The sequence below is a fragment of the Bos taurus genome, chromosome 9 (assembly GCF_002263795.3).
Source record: "Bos taurus isolate L1 Dominette 01449 registration number 42190680 breed Hereford chromosome 9, ARS-UCD2.0, whole genome shotgun sequence".
In the NCBI taxonomy this organism is placed as follows: domain Eukaryota; kingdom Metazoa; phylum Chordata; class Mammalia; order Artiodactyla; family Bovidae; genus Bos; species Bos taurus.
This window is the reverse complement of record NC_037336.1, coordinates 86879732-86901896: the sequence shown is the minus strand read 5'-3', so window position 1 is coordinate 86901896 and position 22165 is coordinate 86879732. Positions and strand designations below refer to the sequence as shown.

At 40.4% G+C, this 22165-nt stretch overlaps 1 protein-coding gene and 1 pseudogene across 1 annotated transcript in view; both read left to right on the top strand.

The window, feature by feature from the left end:
* The first annotated feature begins 4308 nt into the window (after positions 1-4308).
* LATS1 (large tumor suppressor kinase 1) overlaps positions 4309-22165 on the top strand; it is a 37027-nt gene continuing 19170 nt past the window's right edge. The window contains exons 1-2 of the mRNA NM_001192866.2: positions 4309-4679; positions 18405-18878. Of these exons, the coding sequence (NP_001179795.1) occupies positions 18537-18878 (342 nt within the window). The 5' untranslated portion in view covers positions 4309-4679; positions 18405-18536. The remainder of the gene's footprint in view (positions 4680-18404; positions 18879-22165) is intronic.
* LOC782566 (nucleolin-like) lies at positions 8690-11187 on the top strand (annotated as a pseudogene).

Here is a 22165-nt window from a genome sequence, read left to right as displayed (position 1 = left end):
TTCCATTGTGTTGGGGTGCTTTACTATAAGTTTCCACTAAATAAATGAATTTTCACATACTGAACTGAAACTTGCTTCCATTTGTCTTCTTTACTTGGGAGCCACAGAAAGCAAATTTAATTTCTTTCATCATATATTCAGATATTCAAAACTACATATTGTAGCTACTTTGGGGTAAACTTTTAAAATCTCTTCAGTGGTTTCTTGTGGGCAGGGTTCCCTGTCCCACCTTTTTTGCCCTTTTTGGCTAAATCCGGCTTACCTTTCTGAACTCCTTTTAGGTGTCATTTTCTTGAGAAACCCTTCGCTGGCCTCTTTAACAGTCTGGGCTAAATTGTACTCTGCATCAAAAGCCCATTGTGCAGAGCTTGTACTGTGCTTACTGCCCTCTGCTGAGCAGCCTGTCTCCCTCCACTGGACCATAAGCCCAAGAACAGGGCCCATCTCTGAGTTGTTTAACACAATATCTGATAATAGTAAGCCCTGAATTAGTCTGAACTAAATTAAATTCACAATTATGTTTTCCCTTTTTTTAAAAAAATGCCTCATTTGCCAAAGACCACCATTAAAGTGTGACTTCCAAAATGAATACTTCCCCAGTGGTCTCTGCCTTGCTAAGAGTATGACAGAAATCTATCTTGGTTCTGGGTACAATATTCCTTTGTAGTGGCTGTCTCAGCCTTTTCTAACTATTTTGATACTTGTTCAATTAGACTGCTAATTTAACTTACACCTTTAATTTTTCACACCTGATACTCCGTAAACCATACTTCCCTAAAGTTAACACCAATGGTTTTGATTCTTGCAATGGGTACATCCTTCCTGGTTAAGAAGACAAATGTTATTTCACTTTAGGAAAGAGCTAATGATCACCTTTCAGTCCTTTCTGCAGAAGCTGATCATTTTAGAATTGCCCAGCATGCTTGCTGCACCTTCATTCCCTTGGGTTAAATGGACTGTAATGCTTAGGCACACTCCTAGAGTCTTCCCAAGTATCAGTGATATGTGAGTCATTAGTATTCAGCTGCAGTTGTTGAAATATTTGTAAACCAGCCTGATTTTTGACATTCAGCCCCATTCATTTATCTTGTTCACAAGGCTACTGTGAGAAAAACACCTGTGCTATAGCCATCCTATAGCACATTTGAATCATCCTATCCAAATTTTAGCATAATTGAAAAATTCCTTGTCCCTTGAGAATAACACTTCTATTTCACAGTATTGTGGAAACATCATCCATTTAATAATCCATTCTAGAATCTTGTCTAAGAAGCATACTAAGTTCACTAGTGTATAGTTTATATCAAGCCTTCATTTAAGCTTATGAGATCAAGATATCTAGCTCAGACTAGTTAGATGATCTGAAGCAGTAGATGTGCTCTTGTTTTACAGAAATGAAATCTGAGTAGACCCAAATTATGATATGCAACTGTTAAACTATTTCATTGGTATCATTCTGAACCACAATTAACATTTAAGTGGCAATACAGAATAAAAGAACTAACAGACTACAGTCTCAGTGGTAAAGAATCCACCTGCAGGAGACACAGGAGACTCCGGTTTGATCCCTGGGTTTGGAAGATCCCCTGGAGGAGGAAATGGCAACTCACTTCAGTATTCTTGCCTGGAAAAATCCCATGGACAGAGGAGCCTGGCGCCCTACAGTCCATAGGGTCGAAAAGAGACAACTGAGCATGCACACACATACTCGACTACAGTCATCTTAGCATCAAAACATTTTCAACACTTCACTATGTTAGAAGAGAAAGCCACAAAGGAGGTGGGGGTGAGAAGACAGAATTAGGGAGAAGAGACTAAAATCTAGCTGATCAGGTAAAAAATTTTAATTATAAACAAGCTGTCATGACTGGACTTTGGGGGAAGAACGGTTGACAGCCCAACATAGCCATCAGATATGCATCAGTTTTCAAAACAATTTTTGTACAGGCCATGGAAATAAGCTGAACTTAAATTAATACCAGACTGTAAAATACTAGCTGCAACAAATCAAAACACAGACCTTACTCCTGCATAGTATGGAACCAAAATTTCTTAGCTAGAGATCCTACAAGCAAGGATACCTCAGTAGCAACGAGCACAACTCAAGCCCAGATTTAGTTTCTAACAACATTCTCCCAATAAAAGGAACCAAGACTTCTTGGAGGGCGAGAAATAAACCAGGTAGTTTAGAGCATTGTGCAGTGCCAGAAATTGAGAAAGTTTTTGTTGTTGTTTTTGTTTTTTTAAGCCCACAAGGATGGGAGTATGTCACAGGGACACAGCAGTTAACTGGAAGAGCTCTTAACAGCCAAAGCTGGAAAAATTAGATCAATTTTAAAAACTCCAAAGCTATTAAAGAAATATCCATGAGTTCCACATTGATAATGTTTGAAAAAAATTGGAGAGACAAATCTGCTCAGAATTCCAAATAATTTACCTAGATTCTCTGCTCTCAAGAAGGTGGAACACAATTCTCCACTCAGGCCTGGCATGCTGCGGTTCATGGGGTCACAAAGAGTTGGACACGACTGAGCGACTGAACTGAAGAGAATATGGCTACTCACAGTTCAGAACCTTCCCCTAAGATATTATGAACTGGGAAGGCCTGTGTTCTCAGGACCACAGTGCTCTGCAGACTTCTTCCACGTGTGCTGCCTCTGTTCCTATAATTACCCAAGTATGACATTTGGCCCCTTACATTTTGTTGATAAAAACAAAATGAGACAACTTACTCTACATAAAATATACAAACAACAAGGGTTTGCTGTATAGCACATGGAATTACATTCAATATCTTGTAATAACCTATAATGGAAAATAATCTGAAAAATATATACATTTAGAACTGAATTACTGCTGTACACCCGAAACTAGCACAATATTGTAAATCAACTACACTTAACAACAAAAAGCAAAATAACCTTCCACGAAGCATTGAAGAACTGAATAGGCCAAAGCTGGACCAAAGGTTTTCCATCACAAAAAGACCTTCAAACACAATGGCATGTATTGTCATTCTTAGACTCCAACACTCCTAGGAGGTACTTCCCTTGTCTTTCACTTCTACCACCTCCCAGTCTCCGCCACTTTTCATCTTGGTGGTTGGTTCTTCTCTCCTGAGCACTCCCTTTCTTCTTTCCCTGCTCTTTTCTCCCTCGGCTTCACAGGAATAAACCTCTTAATATAGAGAGAAATTTCCTGAACTCCTTGAATTATCCTGGAGTGTTTCCCAAAGACAGTAGTTTTCGGAGAAATCCACCTTTAGGTTTAGAGAAATGAAGAACTTAAGTTCTGAGGGTTGGTGACAGGTGACAAGGTTCAGAGGGCAGTCTGCTCTTTCAGATACATAATCCTACAGAGGGCAAACAGGCCCCTAAACATATTAGATTCACACTAGTCACAGAGGCTGAAAGATACCCTGCAGGTTACCTAGTTCTCGAGTTGAAAACAGTTAAGACCTAGAGCCACTTTGGGTCATATCTTCTACAGACTCTGTGACTGTGGAATATAGATTTTCAACCAACCTCTCCTGGAATGTAATCTTTTAACAGAGTTTAACAGAGTTTTAACAGAGTTAAACAGAGTTTAATAGAGTTAAACAGAGAAGTTCACATTTGAACTTCTCCATACAGTAGCCAACAACGAATTGAACATCAGAAAAAAAGAAGTCTTAAATACAGTTAGTCTCCTCTAGTTAAAAAAGAATGAGATATTTGAAAATACTAACTATATATTTTCTAGAAGCAGAATTGGCAAAGGAGCTCTGTACAATGGGTGGAAAGGACCTTTAAACATAAACTCAATGATCCTATCTGAAACTTTAATTCAATCTAACAAATAAAGCCTCTTCTCGCAGTCATCATTATCCCAATTACAGCAATAATGACTTCCTCTTCTACCGATTCGGTTGGCCGATCAAAATCTCTAAACTCCCTAGTCTGTCCCGGTTCAAGAATACATTAATCCGGCTGATTCAGCAAATTCTTAAACTCGCCGATTTACTCGGGGAAAGTGCTAAGCAAAATTCTAGTTATTTCAAAGTCTCTAGAAATCTTGAATCCTGAACTTCCAGAGCTAGGTTTCAGAGGGCAACTCACTGCTGTTTCCTTCTGAGAAATAAACTCCTTCGGATACGCATCTTTTATTCTATATTCGGCCACAGAAAGAGCTCATATAATAAAACAGAGACACTGAAATACTTGAGTGGGCTTGGGAGGAGGGAGCCTGACGCCAGCAGACTGGGCGAGTCACCTGGGCAGCGCCAGGCGGGGGCGACGCAGCTGGCGGACACGCAGACTAGCGGGCGACCGCAGAGGGAGGGAGGCGGCAGGCGGCGCGCTCGCTCCCCACCACCAGGCGGGCAGAAGCCCCCAGTCCTCGGCCCCCGCGCAAGCGACGCCGGGAAATGCCCACATCCGGGAAACCTGCAAGGGAGTGCGGCGGCGGTGACACCGAGTGAAAGGCAAAATGGCGGCGGCGGCGGTGGCCTGGTGCTGAAGGGAGAGCCAGGTCCCCGCGACCTCCGCGACGGGCCGCGCTGGCCCGCGGCAGCCCCCCGGCGCCTCTGTCCGCCCTGCCCCCTCGGGGATACTTAGGGTCCCCGGGAAGGGCTCCGGCCGCCTCGGCGCCCGCCCTCGGGCCCGTGGCCGCTGTCCAGGAGCCCCGCTGTCCGCCTGCAGGTAGGTCCGAGGCTGGCGTAGCGGGTGGGGCGCACTCTCTCCTCCAGAGCCGGAGTTGGCGGGGCGGTGGCCGTGGGGGCCCACGCCCATCCCCGCTGGCGGGGGTCCAGGGGCTGCTGTGGGCGTGCGGGCCCCGGCGGCCGGTGCGGGCCCGATTTGGCTGGTTGCACGGACCTGAGAGGAGCCCTGCCCTGGGGAAGGGAGGCTTGGCCGCGCCCGGGGCTGCAGGAAGAGCCCCGGGCTTTGCGGCCTTGGAGGTTCAGGTTAGGCTGGGAGAGACCTGTGCCGCTGGAGGCCTTGCGCGGACTGTCTTCCCTCGCCCCTCCACCCTTATCCTCAGCGCGCTCGGGTCAGCGGTATTTAGGAAGGAGGGAAAAGCGAAAGGTGGTTCTGAAGGAAATGTGCAGCAAAAGAGCCACGGTTCTTTCATCCCAGAGGAACCAGATGCTATATACCTTGAACAAATGCTGCGAACTTATGTTTACAATCCTCTGTAAATAAGGTACTGTACATAGTTGGAAGGGGTAGGAGAGCTGGAGGGATCATTACGGAGTAGGAGTATGTATATAAACACAGAAAAGGAAGGAAAGGAAATTAAGGGGACACTGTTTAGTATAACTTCAAAAAGAATTTGTGTCAGAAAGAATGACTCTCAGATGACTTGATTTTACTCCATTCTCTCCAATTGAAAGTTGTTTTCTTCAGTTGAAAGTACTTCTCTGAGGGAGCAAAATTTAATGTCTCTTGACCAGTATGTTCATATTACTCAAAATATAACGTCGGGTAGAAGTTATTCATAAATCTGGTAAGAAATAAGTATAATCTCACACACAAATAATATTGTTTCACTCCAATCTGGGAAATGGATTTGAATCAGAAGCTTATCAGGCCTTTATGGATTATATATTGGAGATTAAGAAATTTTTTTATCACATTAACTCCATGTGGAAGAAGAGGTAGGACTCTTATCATTGGAATGAATATTCTCTGCTAAGGTGTCTACATTTGTGATTTAATAAGTTGACAGACGGGTAAAATGAGCTTGTTGATTTTCTAAGGCAGTGGAGGAATTTGACTGATTTAACAGTAAAAGAAATAGCATTGTGTTCCCCTGATCAGCTGCTACTGCAAGAAACTAGATCATGGTACATGCCAGAGAAGGCACATTTTTTGTGTGCTTGAATATTTATTGAATATGACTTGGCAGTCTTCAAAAGCAAATAACAAATGCTTCTGCTACATATTTTTGCTATGATACATAGATTTCCTTCTGTAGGTTCTTCGGTTTTTGTTTTTTAAGTTTTTGTTTGTTTATATTTCTGGTTGTGCCCGCAGGCTTTCTCTAGTTGTGGAGAGTGGGGCTGCTCTGTAGTTGTGGTGTGCAGGCTTCTCATTGTGGTGGCTTCTCTTGTTGGGATTCTAGAGCATGGGCTTCAGTAGTTGTGGCGCTCAGGCTTAGTTGCTCTGCAGCATTTGGAATCTTCCTGACCAGGGATTGAACCTGTGTCCCCTGCATTGGCAGGTGGATTCTTATCCACTGTACCACCAGGGAAGTCCCTGTGTTTTTGTTTTTAATGCTTCGTCTTGTTACTCTGCATAAATGTAGAATTGGAATAGTTTCCACTCTGATGATTTAGTTTTCCTTCTAGATATTATGTTTAGATTAATGGGGGATTTTTGTTGACTGCAAAGTAATTTAGTCATTGGTCAACATTTTTATCAAGTATAAATGGCAATCCTTTTTCATCATGAAAATAAAATATAGTGATTGTTTTCACTTTTGATAAGTTAGTTCTTAGAAAGTGAGTTGGAGAAAACGTCATCAATATGCAGAGATTCTTGAATATTGCTGTATGAGCAGCTGAGGCTTTGCTGCTAAGATGGTACATATTACTGTTGCTGTTCTCGTAACTGATTTAGTCAAAGTATGGAGACATGCTGTCTTTTTATAAAACTAATTCCACCTAAGGTAACACTTTGAAATCTCTTGCTATAATGGCATCTATACTTCTTTTAAGCTGGACAAGATATCAGTGATGTTTTTTGAGACTTACACTTATACTTTTTTTTTTTAATAAATGTGATAATTTATTTTAAAAGGAAGAAATCTAGGGCACATCATTGTTAATGCAATCCTTTTATCCCTGGAAAATGGAACTCATACTAAGCTTTGAATCTCAGGGGGAAGGGTATGGGGGGAGCTCATTTTGTTCTTTGTGTACATCAGAAAACTCTCTTAGCAAGTTGGACTTTCAAGTGTTGGATAATGGGATAGTAGGAACAGTTATGATCCATAAGTTTGTTTTTAAAAAAAAAAAAACAAAAAACCTCTAATTTTGTATTGGGGTGTAGCCAGTCACCAATCTTGAGATAGTTTCAGGTGAACATCGAAGGGACTCAGCCATTCATATACATGTATCCATTCTCCCCCAAACTCCCCTCCCATCCAGGCTGCCACCTAACATTGAGCAGAGTTCCACGTGCTACACAGTAGGTCCTTGCACATTTGATCAAGGTCTGAACTTTCTAAGAAATGGAGGTTTTGTCTGTCCAGTCTAACAAATTGAAGAATTCCTCAGAGAATGTGAATCATAATCCCTTAGGAAGATGTAGGTATGATAAAAAGAGCCCTGGACTGGTTCAGGTTATGGTGAGTCCATTTCTAGCATGACTTCCAGCTGGCTATATGATCTTAGGCAGGCCACTTTACCTCTCTGGATCAATCTTCTCATCTGAAGAATACACACACACACACACACACACACACACACACACACATATATATATTCCCAAGACATCTTATGCTCTTGTGATTTAGCAGGAAAAATAAGTTTTATTTGACTGTGCAAAGTGTGTTCAGATAGGATAACAACTAACATTTCAATAAAAACTTCATGAAGGAAGCATTTGAATGGTACCTTAAAGGCTGGGTTTCATTTCTTCAAGAAGAAATATGGCAGAGGTTTTCCCAAGAAGAGTGAACAGAAAGGGTAAGAACATGAAAGTAGAAAAGCACAAGGTACATTAGCTGAGAGCAAGTAATTTGGTGTGATTAGAGTGTCTGTTACATCCAGGAGAATCTGGGTGGGTAAGATGGTGAAAAGAGTAAGAAGATAATAACATTTATTGAGTCAGGCACTTATTCTAAACATTTGACATGTATTAAACTTATTTAATGCTTAAAATAACCCTATTTAAATAGGACTGTTGCCCACATTTGAAGATCACAAAGCTAGTTACTAGTAGAACTGGGATTTGTACCCTGCTCTTCAAGCCAGATCTCTGGCTTTAATTACTAAGCTAAAGGAATCATTGAGGGCTCTGGAGTAGTGAGGTAACATGGTCAGAACTATATATTAGAAAGACTCATCTGGCACCAGTGTGGTATGGATTAAAGAGGTAAGCTATTTAGTGTTGAAGAGTTGTTTTAAAAATGTTCTCTACTTCTTGAGTTTTCACATATCACTTTCACATTTGTTAATGCCAGGGTCAATTGTACATTGTTGGAGGGCTTGTAAATTAGTACAGCTTTCTGGAAGGCAACCTAAATAATAAGTATCAGAATTTTAAATACTCATTCTCTTTGACCCAGCAATTCCTTCCACTTCTAGGAATTTATCTTAAAGAGAAATGCTCAATAATTGGCACACAAAGGTTCCCCCCCCCCCTCAGTGGATTGTTTCAATGGTTACAATTCTGTAAATTTACTTAAAATAATTGAATGATGCACTTCATTATTTATGTATTTATTTTTGGCTATACCACCACATGGCATGTGGAATCTTAGTTCCCTGACCAGGGATCTAACTCATGCCCCCTTGCAGTGGAGGTCCCAACACAAGAATATTTATTGCCACAATTTTTATTAACTTTTATATGTACAAAGAACATGTGTATACATGTAAGCTATGAAGCATAATAAAATGAATACCCATGAACTCACCGCCCATCCTCAGAACTGGAATATTACCAATACAGTTGAAGTTATCAGTGTTTAAAACAGTATAGTAGCTTTCGCCTCAGTCTCGAGCGCTAGCTGGCAGCCAAGCGTACGCACTTAGGGATTAGCGGCCGCCATCGACGGTGCTTAGGCTCCTCTGGGCTTGTCTGCGCCACTGGCTCGCCGCACACTCCGCCGTCATAAGCCGCCATCATGGTAAAGCTCGCAAAGGCCGGTAAAAATCAAGGTGACTCCAAGAAAATGGCTCCTCCCCCAAAGGAGGTAGAAGAAGATAGTGAAGATGAGGAAATGTCAGAAGATGAAGACGATGAGAGCAGTGGAGAAGAGGTTGTTATCCCTCAGAAAAAAGGCAAGAGGGCTGCCACAGCTCCAGCAAAGAAGATGGTGGTTTCCCCAACAAAAAAGGTTGCAGTTGCCACACCAGCAAAGAGAGCAGTTGTCACCCCTGGCAAAAAGACAGCAGCTATGCCAGCCAAGAAGACAGTTACACCTGCCAAAGCAGTGGTAACACCTGGCAAAAAGGGAGCCACCCCAGGCAAAGCAGTGGTAGCAACCTCTGGTAAGAAGCGGGCAGCCACCCCAGGCAAGGGAGCAAAGAACGGCAAGAATGCCAAGAAGGAAGACAGTGATGAAGAAGATGAAGATGACAGTGAAGAGGAAGACGATGTGATGAAGAGGAGGATGAGCCAGCAGTGAGGAAGGCAGCTGCTGCTTTTGGTGCTGCTCCTGCCACAGATGACGAGGATGACGATGATGAGGAGGAGGAGGAGGAGGATGAGGAGGACGAAGATGACTCTGAAGAAGAACCTATGGAGATTGTACCAGCCAAAGGAAAGAAAGCTCCAGTAAAAGCTGTTCCTGTGAAGGCTAAGAGCACTGCTGAAAATGAAGATGAAGAGGAGGATGATGATGACGATGAGGAGGAGGAAGAGGAGGAAGAGCCTGTCAAAGAAGCACCTGGAAAACAAAAGAAGGAAATGGCCAAACAAAAAGCAGCTCCTGAAGCCAAGAAACAAAAAGTGGAAGGCACAGAACCAACTACGTCTTTCAATCTCTTTGTTGGAAACCTGAACTTCAATAAATCTGCTCCTGAATTGAAAACGGGTATCAGTGATCTTTTTGCTAAAAATGATTTTGCTGTTGTTGATGTCAGAATTGGTGTGTCTAGGAAGTTTGGCTATGTGGATTTTGAATCTGCCGAAGACCTGGAAAAAGCCTTGGAACTCACTGATTTAAAAGTCTTTGGCAATGAAATTAAACTAGAAAAACCAGAGGGAAAAGACAGTAAGAAAGATTGAGATGCAAGAACACTTTTGGCTAAAAATCTGCCTTACAAAGTTACTCAGGATGAATTAAAAGAAGTGTTTGAAGATGCTGTGGAAATCAGATTAGTCAGCAAGGATGGAAAAAGTAAAGGGATTGCTTATATTGAATTTAAGACAGAAGCTGATGCAGAAGAAACCTTGGAAGAAAAGCAGGGAACAGAGATAGATGGGCGATCCATTTCTCTGTACTACACCGGAGAGAAAGGTCAAAGTCAAGACCATAGAGGTGGAAAGAATAGCACTTGGAGTGGTGAATGAAAAGCCCTGGTTTTAAGCAACCTCTCCTATAGTGCAACCGAAGAAACTCTTAAGCAAGTATTTGAGAAGGCAACTCATATCAAGGTGCCCCAGAACCAAAATGGCAAATCTAAAGGGTATGCATTTATAGAATTTGCTTCATTTGAAGATGCTAAAGAAGCTTTAAATTCATGTAATAAAAGGGAAATTGAGGGCAGAGCCATCAGACTGGAGTTGCAAGGACCCAGGGGATCACCTAATGCAAGAAGCCAGCCATCCAAAACTCTCTTTGTCAAAGGTCTCTCTGAGGATACCACAGAAGAGACGTTAAAAGAGTCGTTTGATGGCTGTATTCGAGCAAGGATAGTCACTGACCGGGAGACTGGATCCTCCGAAGGGTTTGGTTTTGTAGACTTCAACAGCGAGGAAGATGCCAAAGCTGCCAAGGAGGCCATGGAAGATGGTGAAATTGATGGAAACAAAGTCACTTTGGACTGGGCCAAACCTAAGGGTGAAGGTGGCTTTGGTGGCCGAGGAGGAGGCAGAGGTGGCTTTGGAGGCCGAGGTGGTGGCAGAGGTGGCCGAGGTGGCTTTGGTGGCAGAGGCCGGGGAGGCTTTGGAGGGCAAGGAGGCTTCTGAGGATGCAGAGGAGGAGGAGGAGACCACAAGCCACAAGGAAAGAAGATGAAGTTTGAATAGTTTTTTCTATCCCTGTCTCTCCCTCTTCCATTGGAAAGAAAGGACTCTGGGGTTTTTACTCTGTTAACTGATCAATGACAGAGCCTTCTGAGGACATTCCAAGACAGTATACAGCTCTGTGGGGGTCTACTTGGAAAACCGTATAGATAACATTTCAAGGGAGGTAACCCTGTTGGTGTTGACTGGATATTCGTATAAACTTTTTAAAGAGTGATAGAGCTAACCCTTATCTGTAAGTTTTGAATTTATATTGTTTCTTCCCATGTACAAAACCATTTTTTTCCTACGGAGTTTGTTTGTTTGTTTGTTTTTGCGTTAGGGGGTGTAAAGGAAAGCAGAACGTTTTATCATGATTTTTGCTTCAGCAATTTTGGGACAGATTAAAAGTCCTAGAACTCTAAAAAAAAAAACAAAAAACAGTATAGTAGCAAAATATTGGAAATAACCTAAAGGACCATCAGTAGGGGATAGATAAATTATGATACATCTACATGATGTAATTCAATATAGTTATTTTAAAAGTTGAGGTTGAATTGTCAGTTTCTTCCATTCCATGATACCATTGCTGCTGCTAAGTCACTTCAGTCGTTTTCGACTCTGTGTAACCCCATAGATGGCAGCCCACCAGGCTCCCCCGTCCCTGGGATTCTCCAGGCAAGAACACTGGAGTGGGTTGCCATTTCCTTCTCCAATGCGTGAAAGTGAAGTCACTCAGTCGCGTCTGACTCCTAGCGACCCCATGGACTGCAGCCTACCAGGCTCCTCCATCTATGGGATTTTCCAGGCAAGAGTACTGGAGTGGGGTGCCATTGCCTTCTCCGATGATACCATTAATAAGTCTAAAACAAGCAGTCTGTTTAGTAACAGTTTTTCAGGGCAAAGGGAATAAACATGGTTTTTAACTAACCTTCAGTGGCATACATTTATCCCTTCAGTTGTATGCCTTTCAATTTTTTTGAGCCTCAGCCTTATTCACATTCAGAATCTGGAATTCTTCTCATTTACTTTGGGCTTCATATAACATCATAATGGTGTGTTGCTTTTTATAACCCTAGCTAATAATCTTCAACCTCTTTATTGTCTTTATGATTGAGTATATAATATGGGGCATATTGAAGAATACTGGAGTTTTATCTTTCTTTCCTTTTTGCTTAAACTCTTAGATTTTTTGATGGTTTTTTTTCTGAGTTGAGTGAGTTATTGCTAGAAATTAAACAACTCCTGAAGGTAACTCGAAAGGTTTTGACAGATATTTCATGTCTGAGTGTTTGTCCTTCATAAAAGACTCTTTCCTTTGAAAATTCTGTGATCTCACTGAAATTTGACAGCTGTTTATGCCTTTAATTGCATTGCATATTGGATGACAGTTTCTGATTACATAATGTTACATCATAGTGAAATCTTTTTGAAGGCATTTTGAACATTAATCAAAGGTCTAGATTCAACCACATGTGGTGCTGCCAGTGAAAATAATGCAGTTGAAGTGACAAGGAAATTTGACCTTTTACTTACGGTCAAGTTACGTGTGTTCTCTGCTGTTCCAGATCTTCTCTGCTTTGGAGCTGGCAAATTGCTTTTAATATTGATTTTAAGATATGCTCAATTTCAAAAATGTTAAAATGTGGAAAAGCATGTATCTTGGAATCAAGAAAACACTATACTTTCTGTCCTAGAAAGACATCGATAGTACTTTGTTATTCTCTTGCTAGCATATTGGGCCCTAAGCAGCAGTAGTTAGGTTCACACACAGGTCCTGTGTTCCGTATGTCCAGTAATCTCTCCATCAGGTCCAAATATAGCTCCTCTTGGTCCAAGATCTGTGAAGTTATCCTCACTCTGGCTGTCTGTCATCCTCTCTGTTACCTCTCACTCACCGTGTACACAATGGTAGGACAAGGATAGGAGGGCCATCATAAGCACTGCTATTAGAAAAGAAGAATGGGGGACTTCCCTGGTGGTCTAGTGGCTAAGAATCTGCCTTGCAGTGCAAAGGACACCAGTTTGATCCCCAGTCTGGAAGATCCCACATGCCAGGGAGCAACTGAGCCTGAGCTCTAGAGCCCGCATGCCGCAACTACTAAAGCTGTGTGCCTGGAGCCCTTGCTGCACAAGAGAAGCCACTGCAGTGAGAATCCCTTGCACCACGACTAGAGAGTAGCTCCTGCTTGCCACAACTAGAGAAAGCACAAGTACAGCAGTGAAGACCCACCATAGCTATAAACAAATAAGTAAACCTTTTTAAAAAGGAAAAGAAGAATGGGAAATAGCAGTTTCGGATAAAATAATTTTAAAACCTCCACAGGCAGATCTTGTGGAAGCAACCAGCCCTGGAGGAAGAGGAGATTCCTGGGAGGAACTGCCTCATCCTTTGTTCTCTGTTACCATTGGCCATTGTCCTCCAAGAACCAGGGAGTTCTTTTTCCTTTGCTATCCTTGGTCGCCTATGAAGTGTGAGCTTTGGGGAAATATTCCTCTTTGGAAGGTGCAAATCTTTTTGACTAAGTCACTGCTCAAAGAAGTTAAGAGCCCAAGGGTTTTTATTTTATTGCCCAAGAGCTGAAAGTTTTTTTAGTTTGAGCTTGAATGGTTAACAAAACAGTTTCCTCAAAGTTAGAAAGCCTCTGATGTGTTTAGTTCCAGTCAGTTCCATGTGTCAGTAACCATACAAAAGTTCACAGGTGTTAGGAACCTCATCCAAAGATTTAAGAACTCTCATTTCTCTTCTCAATTGGTTATTTGAGGGAAGACCATACCCTTAATGTTGTTTTTCGTTTGTTTTAAGCCACTGGGGTACTTGAGTCAGCTAAGAAGTTTCAGTGAGCATCTGCGTTCAAAATCTTTCAATTCTTTCCCTTCGTGTTTCGGTCTAAAAGCAAGCTGCTTTTCCAGTTCTGTAAGACTTTAAATTTCTGAACTCTATCCCTTTCTATTTTTGTTTGCAAATAAGCTGCTTCTTTCATGACCTTATCATTTATTTATAATGCTTTGCCAGATAGCCAATAGCAGCCTACATACATTTCTAAGATTCTCTTTTCCAAACTCATTTTGTGGAACTACAAGTTCAGTAGGACTCCTTGTTACCTTGTAAGTTATAACAGGCAAGTCACTTTATCAAATATTTTGCTACCGTGAAACATGGTTCTCTATTTGTCCAGCCTCCAGTATCGTTCCCTTGAAGCCCTCGGCCTGGCCATTTAGCCAATACCACGTTATGTTTGTGTTATAGCAGCACCTCATGTCTGGGTATCAACTTCTGTATTAGAATAATGAGAGACTATGTATACAGATACACAGTGGCCAGATCATATACGAAAATAGAACTGTGACGCACAGTCTTAGTGGCAGTAGTCCCAAAGAGTCTTGATCAGTAGTTGTCACCTTGCCTCAGGACTGAGCAGAGAAAACCACATATGCTTCCCAAAGCAATCAGGATGCTGTACTTCTAGTTAGCTGGTCTCCAACTTCCTTATGGTAGAGCATACTTGAAGTCTTCCCTCTTTTTTCAGTATAAAGTTTTTCTACTCCCATGCCTGCCTTTGAGTCTCTGCTAAACACAAGTGATGGTGGCTAACTCCCTTCCTGTAGTAAGCTCTGAGTAAATAGACTCTGCTTGTTTTGGATGGTCTTTATTGCCACATAATACTAAACTGTTTTGTGGTAACAAATCCCAAAATATCAATGGCTTAACACATCAGAGATTCCTATCTTGCTCACAGAACCCCATGGGAGTCAGTAATAAGCCATTCAGTGGCTTAGGGACCTACAGTGCCTCCATAAATAGGAGGCTGCCATCTCAAAATGTCACCTAGATTGTCACTGAAGCAGGAAAATGACAGATGGAGAACCACACCAGCTTTCAACTGCCTCAGTCCAGAATTGACTCACAGACATCTACTTGCAGGGCTTTGGCAACTAATCTGGGAAATAGAAGGTAGCATGTCAGTATAGTCTCTGCCACAGAGATTAATAAACAATGATTGAAAATAAATATATGCCGTATTTCCTCCATTTCACCATTTCTGAAGTCAGGTGATATAGATCATCTTGTAGTTGAAATGAGCATTTAAATACAGAAACTTTGTAAAACAATTATATTCCAGTTTTTTTTAAGTTAAAAAAAAAACTATGTTTCTATTCCCCTTGAAAAGCTAATGTTGAAACGATATTGTTACATGGAATTGATAGTTTCTTTAAAGAAATCCTGTGTGTTTTAATGTAATTTGTATTTGAAAAAGAATAATTTGTAGCAGAACCATTCCAAGATCCAGAGTCATTTCCTTTTCTTTATTTTTTAACTTTCAACATGTTTTGGAAAATTCAAGTGTACACAAAAGTAGAGGAAATAGTACAGTAAACTCTCAGGTACCCGTCACCCAGCTACAACAATAATCAGTTTATCACTACTTTTGTCTCATCCACATCATCATAAAATCAGATTATTTTGAAGTTCCAGGCATCATATTTATTCACAAGTATAATATTTCAATGTGTATATGAAAAAGTGTAAACTAATTATTCATTTATGTAAACCTAATACACACTATTACACATATCCCAGAACTCAGTCATTTCTATGACTATTGTGCACTCACTTGGATGTTAGGAATGTTAGTAACTACATTTGAGTAATTGTCAAAGTACAGAGTTAAATATCAGTTCATTTCAGTTGCTCAGCTGTGTCCAACTCCTTGCGACCCCATGGACTGCTGCACGCCAGGCCTCTCTGTCCATCACCAACTCCTGAAGCTTGCTTAAACTCATGTCTATTGAGTCTGTGATGCCATCCAACCATCCCATCCTCTGTCTTTCCTGTCTCCTCCTGCCATCAGTCTTTCCCAGCATCAGGGTCTTTTCCAAGGAGTCAGTTCTTCACATCAGGTGGCCAAAGCTTTGGAGTTTCAGCCTCAGCATCAGTCCTTCAATGAACATCCAGGACTGATTTCCCTTAGGTTGATTGGTTTGATCTCCCTGCAGCCCAGGGGACTCCCAAGAGTCCTCTCCAACACCACAGTTCAAAAACATCAATTCTTTAGTGCTCAGCCCTCTTCATAGCCCAACTCTCACATACAAATATGCCCACTGGAAAAACCATAGCCTTGATTAGACAGACCAAAGTCCTTTGTAAATATAGGACTAGAATTAATCTCTCTGGTTCAGCATTTTCTAAAGTATAGTACACGGAGCATGAATTTCATAAAATGCTGTGGAGGAAAGAGTTCCTTGGTCATTTAAGTTTGGTCAACATGACGTTCTTTTCTTGTAAATTCACGTGATAATGTAAAAGAATAATGTATTTTGTGTGTTGTGATCCCATTTTGATTAAGAGTAAAAATATTATAATATGCAGTATTAATAATAGTGATTTTAAAAAGTAGTGATTATGTTGCTTTCCTTCATCTTATATATTGGATTGGCCCAAAAGTTTGTTTGGGTTTGGGCCAACCCAATCACATTACTATAAAACTGAAAGCTTAAAACAGCATAAATGTATGCTTTTACAGTTCTAGAGGCAAAAATTCCAAAATCAGTATCACTGGCCCAAAATTAAATCATCGGTGAGGCCACTGTTCCTTAGAGGTTCTAGGAGAAAAGCAGTTCCTTGTCATTTCCATCTTCGTTTGGCTGCCAGCATTCCTTGGCTTCTGGCTGCACCCTCTAGTCCCTGCCTCCATGGTCACATTGCCTCCGTCTCTTCTGTCTATCAAATCTCCCCTGCCTCTCATGCATGTACTTGCTCAACTGGATAATCTGTGATAATCTCCCCATTTGAAGATCCTTTAATGATATCTGCAAAGTCCCTTTTCCCAAATAAGGTAACATTTGCAGATTCCAGGGACTAGGAAGTGGTTAGCTTTTGGGATGTTATTATTCAGCCTACTACAGTGATTCTCTGTTGAGGGAGGGAATTATGAGGGACTTCTACCTTACATAATTACATGATATTTGAATTTTTTCAATAGGATGCATTTTTTTTATAATTGAAAGAAACAAATTTATATTAAGAGTAAAAGGAATAAATCACTTGCATTTATTAGTTTAACAGATACTTCTGCACTGCCTGTATTTACCAGTTTCTGTGTTAGGGGAATGAAAGGCAAATGTATCCTGACATAGAGAAGCAAAACTATTCTTATTTTTTTTCCTCTCTATTAAGGAGAACCATCTTTGGAATGGTAAATAATAATAGTAAAATGATGGCTAACTTGGAGTTGAAACCCAAACTAAAGGAATGCCTAGATGGCTATAAATTAAGTGCAACCTAGATACTGAGAAAATTTAATAATGGCCCCAAAGCACAAGAGTAGTGATGCTGGCAATTCAGCTATGCCAAAGAGAAGCCATCAAGTGCTTGTTTAAAGTGAAAGTTCTCAGTTTAATAAAAAAAATATGTGCTGAGACTTTAAGATCTACCATAAGAAGAAGTTGGAGAAGGCAATGGCACCCCACTCCAGTACTCTTGCCTGGAAAATCCCATGGATGGAGGAGCCTGGTAGGCTACAGTCCATGGGGTCGCTAAGAGTCGGACACGACTGAAGGACTTCACTTTGACTTTTCACTTTCATGCATTGGAGAAGGAAATGGCAACCCACGCCAGTGTTCTTGCCTGGAGAATCCCAGGGACGGGGGAGCCTGGTAGGCTACCGTTTATGGGGTCACACAGAGTCAGACATGACTGAAGTGACTTAGCATAGCATAGCATAGCATAGCATAAGAAGAAATCTTCTGTACACAAAATTGTGATTGTGCAAAAGAAAAACAGAAATGTGCACTAGTTTTGCTGTTGCACCTCCAACTATGAAAGTTATCACCACAGTATATGATATGTGCTTAGTCAAGACATAACATTTATACAGTAAGGTATTTTGAGAGAGAAACTACATTCATGTTGTTACATGTATGTTGTTAATAAATCTTTTTTTTTAGGGGGGAGGGGGGAGCACCACACAGCTTGTGGGATGTTAGTTCCCTGACCTGGTATTGAACTTGAGGCATCTGGGGAATGAGAGTACAGAATCCTAACCCCTGGACTGCCAAGGAATTCCCATAGTTGTTCTATTTTATTATTAGTTGTTAATTTTTTACTGTGCCTAATTACTAAATTAAATTTTATCATAATTATGTATGTATAGGAAAAACATAGTACAGTTGACTCTTGAACAACTCAGGGGCTGGGGTGCCGACCCTTTGTGCCATTGAAAATTTGAGTAAAGCTTTACAGTCAGCCCTCCATTCAGCATCCTTGGATTCAACCAACCACTGGATTGTGTTGTACTGTAGTACCTATTTGTTGAAAAAAATCCAAATGTGAGTGGACCCATGTGTTTCAAGCCCATGTTGTTCAGAGGTCTACTGTATATACAGGGTTGGGTACTATGTGAAGTTTCAGGCATCTACTTGTGGTCTTAAAAGGTATACCCCCTGGATAAGGGGATACCTGCTGTGCATGGCACTGCTTTATCAGTCAGTCACTTTATAGCTTTGTTTATTTTTTCTTTTATTTAGATTGTAAAGAATTGTAACATTCCCGGGGACTTCTGCAAAAGATTTTTTTAAGTTTTGCTCAAGGGAAAGCTCTGAATCTCAATCAAGTAGCTGTTAAAGTCTTTTGTGTGGGTTATACATATAGATGTTTTCATGAAGAGGAGTGAAAAGCCAGAAGGATATAGACAAATGAGGCCTAAGACCTTTCCTGCCAGTAACTACACTGGCAGCAGTCGGCAGATGCTGCAAGAAATTCGGGAATCCCTTAGGAACTTATCCAAACCCTCGGATGCTGCTAAGGCTGAGCAAAACATGGGTAAAATGTCATCTGAAGATCCGCGGCAAGTCAGAAATCCACCCAAGTTTGGGATGCATCATAAAGCCTTGCTGGAAATTCGAAACTCTCTACAGCCATTTGCAAATGAAACAAGTCGGAGTCCTTCAGAAGTTAATCCACAAATGCTTCAAGACTTGCAAGCTGCTGGATTTGATGAGGTAAGCACTGTTAAAAACAAAAGAATTTTTTTTACCTTATACTGCCTAAATGTTGCCTCTGAGAATTTATTTATGTATACAAATATGTAGAGCTTCCCTGGTAGCTCAGTCCCTAAAGAATCTGCCTGCAATGCAGGAGACTTGGGTTTGATTCCTGGGTTGGGAAGATCCCCTGGAGAAGGAAATAGCAACCCACTCCAGTATTTTTGCCTGGAGAATCCCATGGACAGAGGAACCTGGCAGGCTACAGTCCATGGGGGTCGCAAGAGTCAGACATGACTTAGCGACTGAACCACCAACTACCATCAGTTCAGTCGCTCAGTCATGTCCGACTCTGTGACTCCATGGACTGCAGCACACCAGGCTTCCCTGTCCATCACCACTTCCCATCACCAACATGCTCAAATTCATGTCCACCAAGTCAGTTATGCCATCCAACCATCTCATCCTCTGTCGTCCCCTTCCCCTTCTGCCTTCAATCTTTCCCAGCATCAGGGTCTTTTCCAGTGAGTCATACAAATATGTACATTCTACAAGCAAAGAATGTTGTTTACAATTTCATCAGTTATTGAAGCAAAATAATTAATATTTCTTTAGTTTTTTCCTGTGGTTCTGAGATTTAAAAGGTTATGAAGTCAGAGCCAAAGTGCAGGTGAGGAAAGCCACAGGTAGGGTCAGGGTAAGGACATCTGCTTGTGTGTCATAGTTGCTATGGTGAGCTGAGTGGCTGTTGAAATGATAGCCCTAAGGATATGAAGTTTAAGCTTATGTTACAGAGAAGGAAGTACAATCAGAGATATCATTAAGCAGTTATGCTCACATAACTCTCATACAAATCTTAAACTCACAAAAACTAAAAATTTATTTGTTGATCAATCTCCAAGAATTTCAGTTTTTTGATGAAATTTCAGTTCATGTTAATTATACTAACTTTAATATTTTTACCTTTAGAACTCATTTTTAAAGTTTTCATAGCCTTTATTATTTAATCATTTTGTTTAAGTAACTAATAAAATTTCTTTTCTGTGATTATATTCTTCAGGTGAATATTTTAAATGGCAGAAATCATTCTAGGTAAAAACGCCATGGAAATTATAACTAAATGTGAATAATCAGGCATTGATTACATTTTCTTTAAAAATTATAGTAACTTTTTTCCTGATTTTAAAAGTATCTATTCCATGTTAAAAATTAAACTGTATAAGGAAAAAAACTAAAAATTGCCTTTAGTTTCACCACACAAAAATAATTACCCTTAAAATTTCTTCACTTTGTTAATATTCTAGTGACCACATTTTCAGCTATCTCTATGTTTAATTTTAAAAATGAGAACCTAAGTAGGCATTATAGTAATGGATTTGAAAAGGGAAATTTACAACAAAACTAGGAAGAAAAAAGATTCTTTCTGGCCCATTCTCTTCATTTGATTAATCTTATTTCCTATTAATTTTATATTTAAATGTTCTAAAAATATTGGATTTGTACCAGAAAATATATGTAGAGGAGAGAACCTGGTTAATAGTTGGAGGATTAAAGAAATGGCTTGAATGGAAATTTTTAGAGTACTCTTCCTAATCCTTTAGTCACAAGGAAGAGAATAAAGAGAAGGCTGAATCATTGATCTTTTACTTTCCTCTTACATAGTACTAGGAAGAGGAAGTTTAGGAAAGCACATGGCTATACCATAAAGGCCCTTAAGTGATAATGTGTATATCAGATTAAGTGACATCATTAAATACGTATTTATGGAACTCTTACTGTATGTGAACCCATCAGTCAGGATAGGGAATCATAACAAAAATGCTCCATTCCCTTACTGAGAAAGTTGCTCAGCCGTGTCCGACACTTTGTGACCCCATGGGCTGTATAGTCCATGGAATTCTCCAGGCCAGAATACTGGAGTGGGTAGCCTTTCCCTTCTCCAGGGAATCTTCCCAACCCAGGGATCGAACCCAGGTCTCCCTCATTGCAGGCGGATTCTTTACCAGCTGAGCCACAAGGGAAGCCACCATACCTTTAAGAAACTTAAAATTTTTTTCTAACATAGACAGTTTTAAGAATTGTAAGTCATTGGTCAGTGCCCTGTTCTTTATCTGTTGGCAATAACAAGAATTGCTTTGCATTACAAAGATGTTAGCTTTACTGCAATCACACATTTCAAAATTGTTTACCTTATGACATTAGTAGCCCCTTAAGCAAGGTTGCTTTACTAAAAACATTTAGACATTTATCAATCTTCATTTATTCAAATAAGGAATGAATGGTATTATTTATACTTGCAGTGATATAAAGAGTATGGCAATTTACTTCTGCCTCCTGAATCATTCTTTCTGATAGCTTCCCATTGTATTGCAGAATTTGTTCAAGATCCTAACTTGGTACTTCAAAATTCTGATTCAGTTTTCACTTTTTTTTTTTTTGCCTTAAATATTTCAAGATTAATTTCCTCATAGGAATAAATATTAAATAGGATCACTGTATTCTTGAGTCACATATAGCTACAATCTCTGGAATATATTTTTGCTTCTAAGCATGAAAAACCAAAGCACAGCAATATGGACATAATGTTTTCTATCATACAGGACTTCTATTCCAAAGTTACTGATTTGAGGGTGCTCTTTTTCACACAGGCATTAACACCCCCACTTAAGGAACTCTTGGTTGATTTTGTTACAGATGTAACAAATAATTTAACATATAGCAATAAAATTCAAAAATAAAAGCCAGCATAATAATTAATCATCAGAATCACAAGCTGAAATTCTAATGCGCTTAAGGATATGGTTCCCACAGTGTTGAACAAGAATGGTGGGTATCAGCTTTCTTACCAACTGAGATGGCACTGCCATGTGATAATAGCATAAATACAGTTTGCAGTTCGCTTGGTTTAACCAGTTTTAAAGGTAAGCACTCCCTGATGAATTTTAATTTGGGTGATTTGTGTTATTTTAAATTTGCACATAAAGTGAGACTTACTAATCCTTTGTATCTCGGTACAAATTTGCAAAGTCTGATCACATAAAATGTGACCACAGTGTACCTTTTTATCTGTTGTCTAAGAAACAGGATACAAGAAGGACCAGTACCTAAATCAGTGATAGCAGCATTCCTCCAGAAATCCTTGTGTTTTTGTCTCATTGGTCAGAATTGTCATGTGGCCACTGTAGGTGTAAAGAAAACATCAATCAAAATCCTAGTAGCTTTTTAAAGAAAGAATAGATCTTGAATAAGCAGCAAGTCTCTGCCACAGCCGTTTTTTACTAGGCCTCACAGTCATCTCCAGTCAT